This window comes from Sinocyclocheilus anshuiensis, unplaced genomic scaffold (genome assembly GCF_001515605.1).
Source record: "Sinocyclocheilus anshuiensis isolate Anshui unplaced genomic scaffold, SAMN03320099.WGS_v1.1 scaffold335, whole genome shotgun sequence".
NCBI classification, from domain to species: Eukaryota; Metazoa; Chordata; class Actinopteri; order Cypriniformes; family Cyprinidae; genus Sinocyclocheilus; species Sinocyclocheilus anshuiensis.
This window is the reverse complement of record NW_015548239.1, coordinates 702,430-710,121: the sequence shown is the minus strand read 5'-3', so window position 1 is coordinate 710,121 and position 7,692 is coordinate 702,430. Positions and strand designations below refer to the sequence as shown.

The 7,692-nt window shown below is 33.6% G+C and overlaps 1 protein-coding gene across 4 annotated transcripts in view; it reads right to left on the bottom strand.

The window, feature by feature from the left end:
- The window catches only part of LOC107654853 (serine-rich coiled-coil domain-containing protein 2-like), a 53,140-nt gene that overhangs the window by 9,979 nt on the left and 35,469 nt on the right, over positions 1-7,692 (bottom strand). For all 4 annotated transcript variants that reach the window (XM_016442131.1, XM_016442134.1, XM_016442133.1 and 1 more), the window contains exons 7-10: positions 5,763-5,931; positions 5,422-5,487; positions 4,698-4,796; positions 3,296-3,406 (exon numbers count right to left, since the gene is read on the bottom strand). In XM_016442131.1, coding sequence (XP_016297617.1) covers positions 3,296-3,406; positions 4,698-4,796; positions 5,422-5,487; positions 5,763-5,931 — 445 coding nt within the window. The remainder of the gene's footprint in view (positions 1-3,295; positions 3,407-4,697; positions 4,797-5,421; positions 5,488-5,762; positions 5,932-7,692) is intronic.

Sequence of the window (7,692 nt, the reverse complement as noted above, 5' to 3'; positions counted from 1 at the left end):
ATATGAACAGATTTTTACGTGCACCTCTAGTTTTCTCTTCCTCTTCTCTAAAGCAGCGCAGCATGGCCTCGCACCCTTTGCTGCGTGTTCCCGAGGGTGGGGTTTATTTAAAATTCTGGGTTCTTGACGTAACGGACCCGGGAAGTAACTCGTTGTAGTCCCTTTCTAGTCGTTTTTGTAGGCATTAAACTGCCAGAATTTTAAAAGACGATATCTCCGTTTGCATTGAACTGTCAGCTTCTTAACTTTGCAGATATTGTTTATGCTCAAACAGCAACATTACACACTAACTAACATTAAAAAAGTGAAATCGCAATCAGCCACCCCTTTAATCGAGCTACAGTGTTCATCTGTCTGTCCAAGTATACGTGACAAAAATTGGGTAACTGAATATATGAAGGATCTTCTGAAGCAAGCACACAAGACCAAGGCCGATTGTAGTTCAATTAATGTATACATTACCACTGGGGTCAGTAAGTATTTATTTATTTATTTTTTTTTTTTATTAACACTTAATTAATGCAAGGATGCATTAAATTTATCAAAAGTGACAGTAAAGACATTTATAATGTTACAAATTATTTATATTCTAAATACTTTTTTGAACTTATTGAAGAACCTGAAAAAAATTATCAGTTTACACAAAAATATAAAGCAGTACAACTATTTTCAACATTGATGATAAGAAATGTTTTACTTGAGCCCTAAATCAGCAAATTACAAAGATTTCTGAAGGATCATGTGACACTGGAGTAACGGCTGCTGAAAATCAGCTTTGCCATCACATGAATAAATCCCATTTTAAAATATATTTAAATAGAAAATGGTTATTATAAAACTTTAATATTTCATAAAATTACTGTTTTTACTGAATTATTGACCAAATAAATGCAGTCTTTGTGAGCATAAGGGACATCTTTCAAAAACATTAACAAATCTTACTGACCCCAAAAACCTGATTTTAGTCGGACTTTAAACTTTCATATGACATATCAAAAAAAGACAAAATTACTGTTTCAATCAAACTGAAATAGAACGATATTTGGCTTTGGCTAAACAACAAGTAAATGGGATATTCATCAGCACAACTGTATATCTGGCTTGCTATTAACTCATGTCTGTGAAACTATCTGTACTTTTTGACAGACAGAACCATTAATAGAGACTGCTGTTTTTTATTATGGTATGACCGATTTCAGATTCACCCACCTCTAAACAGCACATAAGAGCAAGTTTCTTCCTGTCTAAGTGGGTTGTTCCTGGCCAGAATAAAGCTGTAAAGTGGACCAGTCAAAATATTGGCTTAGCAAGACACTTAATGCTTAAATGAACAAGATACAGCACATTACTGAGTATGCACTCAATGTGCAATTTGCAGATTTCTCTTACAATGGCAGTGTAGACAAGAATGATATGTAATAGCTGTTTTACAAGACACAACTGGGGTAAACAAAATATGCTATGATCTGGTACATAATTAATGTACAAGATGTCATTTACACAAGTAGGACATTTTCCTGAATCAACATTATTTACAGGAATGAGTCCAATCAACCAGTCAGCACCTGCTAATTTTAGGCATTAATTTAGCATTACAGAAAGAGTGAGATCTATGATCACCTGAAAAGAACGTTGTTCCAAGGACAACAAAGGTAGTCCATCCAGGAAAATGTCACACTCGTGGTAAGCAGAACAAATATTTGAGTGTTTGAGTTATGATAAAGCCAGCAACCACTGATTAAAAATTGTTAACATGCTATACAATTGTTTAGAGTGTTTGCAGTTTTGTGACAAGTAATAACTGATTATTGATAATTTATTTCATCATAAACTCACATGAAGTTTAACTTTTAACATCCCATCAAAAAACCTTAAAGTGGTAGTTCAATGAAAAAAAAAAAGAAAATGCTCTCATTATTTCCTCACCTCTCAGAATTCATTAAAAATATCTTCATTTTTGTTTCGAAGTCACATGGTTGTGGAACAACATGAGGGTGAGTAAATTATGATACATTTTCTATTTTTGGGTGAACTATCCCTTTAAGCTAATATTTCCTGCCATTTCTAAGATTTTACAACTGATTTTCTACATTAAATGGATATCTTATCAAAAAAATTTTTTTTTTCACCCACTTGTCCTGTCCATACCTTCATGGCTTTTTTTTTTTTTAATGGAACACATGGTTTATCAGAATGTCAGAGATGCATGTTCCATATAATGAAAGTGAATGGTGACCAAGCGCTATTAAGTGCCCAAAATAACACATTTTAAAAAAAATCACCATAAAGCATCATATATGTAATCCCTACGAATCATACACTATATTCAACGTTTTTTAAAACCAAATAACAGCTTAGTGCGAGAAACAGACTAAAATTTCAATTATGACAGATAATTTTGCTTGACAGCCATGGTCACTATTCACTTTGAATATATGGAAAAGAGCAGCAGCAATCTTCTAAACGTTCATTTATGTCCCACAGAAGAAAACTGGTGAAAATTCATATACTGTAGGTGGTGAAAGTCATACAGGCAAAGAAAATTAAACTTTGAACTCTTTATTTTTTAAACACTAACATATATGCAAACTGAACACAAGTTGTCCTGTTATCTCCAATCCCCAATAACTGTTTATTTCTCTTCCTCATTTCCACTTCCAAATGCTCATCCATCTCTTGTTACCTCCCTCAACTCTCTCTCCTCCCTATAACCTCTCCTGATTTCAGCTTTCATCTTGTGCCGTTAGCTTTACTGATTGTGTGCCGGTCCTCAATAAGAACACGTCCCCTGGTGAACTTCCCAGGCTGGGGCTCTGAAAGCTAAACCACTGGAGTAAGTGCAGCACGGCTTCACTTAAATAGGAGATGACAATCATTCTGCACTCTGTAGTAGATGCCCGGTTTCCCCTAGCAGCTGCAAATTGGCCAAATCGGCACCTCGGCAAACTAGCCTCAGCTCAGTGCATCCCGCTAGACCGTCGGGCTATTTCACCACGAAAAATGAATGCGAGGGAGGAGAGGATGGAGGAGAGGAAAAGAACAGAAGGAATGTGTTGTCTGATTTGTCAGCCCTGACAACACATTTGCTTCCCCCTTTTGTAAACAACTAGCCACCTATAAAGCCTAGAGAGGTTTAGAGGGAAACAGGAAATGAAAACGAGGCAGACGGCTCACCAAGGACACACACAGATACACTCGTCTCACTACACTGACATTTTGGGAGAGTTTTGGGTGCCTTGATGATGCGATCATGTTGACATGCACATTGTTAGCCAGATAGCGAGAAATGACTCACAGCAGGGTGATGATGGGGCGGGCGCCACACCGTCTGAGTGGATTTATCATGATGAGTTCTTCTCTCACCTTTGACCCCTGACTTCTGGTGATGACATTGACATCTCACCGGCTGAAAGAAAAAGAATCAAAGCAATAATAATTTGATTTACACACATTCTAAAGAAAGAGTGGTTTGAATGTCTTATCCATTCAAAACTTGCTTCCATAATGCTAGAGTGCTGTGAGAAGTTTCCAGGGCATTGTTAGTAGAGAGAACTTGATAATTATTGTTTTTTTTTATGACCAATAACCATACCAAATTTTTATGTTAGCTAATTTATAGTGTTCTGATAACCAATTTTAAGAACTGATAGTTTAATTATTGTTTTATTTTTGACAGACATGGCATAACTACAAAAAAAAACATTAAAGTACAATAAAAACAATGCATTATGAATTAATAATAATAATCAAAATAATAATAAATAAAGTTTAATACATTATTCATAATTTCTTTTTGTCATATCTATGCAAAGTAGTTTCGCAATCTAAATTTTCTTAGAACCATTTTTCAGTGTTTTATTTTTGACAAGTGACAACTAAAAATCATTAAACAACAATGCATTATGAATTATTATAATTAATGCTAATAATAAAATAATTTAAAAAACAAAATTAAAATAAATGAATAAATTAAAATAAAGCCATTTATTATTATTATTATTATTATTATAAATGGTTTAATACATTATTCCTAATAAATCATTATTTTTATATTTACGCAAAGTAGTTTTGCGATCTAAATTTTCTTAGAACCGTTAAATATTTTTTAAAACTATTTAAACAGAAAACTCTGAAATCAGGTTGTTAGTAACAGCACCTCTCCTAAACAAGCCACATAATTTGAGGTATCATTCATGGCAGTAGCACAAGAAGTGAGGGAGAGTTTAAATTCCCTAACCAATGTATAAGTAATACTGATCCTTGCCTTAACCACCACTAATAACATACTCTTGTTCTAATGTAAAGAAATCTCAATTGCTTTCATCATTGCTTTGCAATCAGCATAATGCAAAAGAGGTGAGCAAGTTTATTAGTGCTAATGATATAATTGCTTACTGAAGGTGACAGTAATTGGGATTAAAGGTTAAAGTGCACATGTTGATGCACCATTTGCTGTTTTTATGGCTTGGAACGGTGAAGTTAATGAACATTATGAGATGTGGGTTTGTTCTGAGAACATCTTGTCCTGATTTATTGATTTATCTTATTCATGCAGACATGGAGTTAGCATGACTTTATCTTCTAGCAGACACTCCAGGCTCCGATTAGCCACTCATGTATTATGTATTTAATTTCAATCAATAAAAATGGTCAAAATTAGCACAAGTGTGAATGTGTCAGGAATGGCGATGGCTCACAGATTGCTGATGCTGTTGATGAGCGAGTCGTGTAATGATTTTATCTTTATTTTTCAGCTCTTCCCTGAGATGCGCCACCTCCTTCATCAGTTCTTCCATCTGACACACACAAATACAAAACAAATACTAAAATCATACACAAAAAATATTAGATTGTATACATATAAATAACAAGTGTACAGAATGGAAAAAGGGGTGCATAGAGCTGTTGGTGTCAATTTATAGGCCAAAACGCAAGACTAATTCACCATGGGTTCCCTCTGGAATTATTAATGGCTTTTTACAATAGCAGTTTGCAATTTATGAATATAATAAGGTCTGTGGTAAACATTACTTGAGATATATTAACGCTTCATTCTACCTCATAAATTACACACAGCTCAAATGTGAATTATGAAACAGTGTGCTTTAAAAACACAAGCTACTACACTAGGAACCTCATGCACTTATAGTTTTAGCCTTTATGTAGCAACTTGCTCGCAACATGTATTTTTAACAGCTTCAAAGTTTATGTTTTAAGATATGAATGCGTGTAATTTATGCTATAGAACCGGGACAATTTCTTCCAGTATAAGCATTTAGAATTTGAAAACCACATTTATAGATACACATTAGAAATTCCTGAGGGAGCCCATGGCTTGAAAATGCCAATGTCCTTTTTCAGGGTTTAGGACAGCAAGCTGAACAGCTCTATTCAGGTGGGTGTTTACGGGATGTTACAGACCTGCTGGGCTCTGCTGTCATCTTCTCTGGAATCCAAACTCTCTGGAGTAATCTCACCATCATCCATCTACATAAAATTACAATTTATTCAGGAGTTAAAATGCTCATGTTTACAACTTATCCGGTTCTTTTATTCTTTCCTTCTTTTTGTTTTAGCCCTACACTAGTGCTGGGCGGTATACCGGTTCATACCGAATACCGGTTTAAAATACCGTGATATCAATTTTTGGTCATACCGCCCAGCACTACCCTACACACATACTAAAAGCTGCTCAGAGGGTAACAGCTGGGTTTGCATATGTAAGTGCAAATTTGACTCTTCCAGCTGTGTGTGTGTGGTACCTGCAACAGACTCTTAAGTTTGAGCAGCTGTGATTTGACAGATGAGCAGTCCTCCGTCATGTGCTTGAGAGTGAGTTCATCTAGCGCCACCGTGTGACTGTCATGCTGAACTGCAGGATGGAAGGGCCGATGGCCTGTATGACAGGCATCATAATGAAACCCAGCCAGCCTAAGAGAGAGTTCAGATTTAATATAATTTATAGAAAGAAAAACAAGAAAAATAAACAAAAATCAGCATCAAAGCATTAAAGAAAATCTTTCTTGATCTTTGAAACCAGAAGTGATGAAAACAAACTGCAACTTTCAGAAGTCAAAACTTTCTCTCCAGTTCAAAAAGACTTCAAAATCAGCCAAATTCCAAACTTCATGATGTCAACCAGAATGCACAGACTACTTAGTAGTCAGATGACTATTCACACATCAACAACGTCTATTCAATGTTCTGGAAATTGGCATTATTATTTCTAAATCACCAGAAGATATTTTTATTCCTGTATATATCTGGCAATTAAAGTTTCCTTAATGTGGCTGAAGTTTATTTTTAACAACGTCTCTCATATCAACATTCTGACTTCTGTTTCATCACTCTGACTAACATGTGTGACATATTTTGGTGCAGTTGCTTTGTTAACTTGTCACAATCTACACTACCGTTCAAAAGTTTGGGGTTTTTATGTAATTTTTGAAATAATTAATACTTTTATTCAGCAAGGATGCATTAAATTAACCAAAAGTGACAGTAAATACATTTATAATGTTGCAAAAGACTTCTATTTAAATGAATGCTGCTGATAATACATTGATAATTTCATGTTTCTTGAGCACCAAATCAGCATATTAGAATGATTTCTGGCAATATGACACTGAAGATCGGAATTATGGCTGCTGGGTCTAGTTTTGCGGCCACAGAAATAAATTACATTTTTAAATATATTAAAATTGAAAACAGCTATTTTAAATAGTTATATTTCATAATAGTACTTTTTTTACTTTCAAATAAATGCAGCCTTGGTGAGCATAAGACACTGCTTTCAAAAATATTTTAAAAATGTTACAGACCCCAAACTTTTAAACAGCTGTTCATGAAAGTTGGTGCAGCACAAATTATAATGAACTATAATGCACTATAATGAAAATTTAATTCTGAGGGTCAGAGATCGGGTAAAAAATGATAATAAAAAAAATAAACTATATTAAATTAACTATTAATAATGTTGCTGATGCAAAAAAAAAAAATATTATGAATGGATCTCAGAGCAAAAGAAATATTAAGAGATTTAATATAATATAATTAAAATAATTAACCCTGTATTATACATTTTACAGTTCTAGTCCTGGATGATATATATAGTATTCCACTTAGACTAAAATATAATTTATAGTAAATATATAATAATTAGGGTTGGGTATCGTTTGAATTTTATCGATTCCGATTCCGGTTCCGATTCTGCTTATCGATTCCGATTCTTATCGATTCCTAATTCCGATTCCAATAAGATAAAAAAATCCATTAAACAAATTTTAAGTCAAATATTTAGATGTCAAACATATTTATTCTGTTTTATGTCTATGGTTTTATCAAAAAAAATACCACAGAAAAAAACAACTAGACTAATATAAATTTCAAACATTAAATTGTTAAAGACAAGTAAACAAATTAATTAGCAATAGCATAAATAAATAAAACTGAACAAATGTCAGGTAGAGAAATTGAAGTCAAAAGTTTAAAAACACTGTATAGTTTTCTTTTCATAAATAAAATATTGATTAATCCTCTTTAAATTTACGAAAGATATTCAGTCAGTTAATGATTTTCTTTTGTTCTTTGATTAACATTAAAGGGTTAGTTAGTTCATCCAAAAATGAAAATTAGGCTGTGTTTTACTCACCCCCGATGCATCCTAGGTGTATATGACTTTCTTATTTCAGA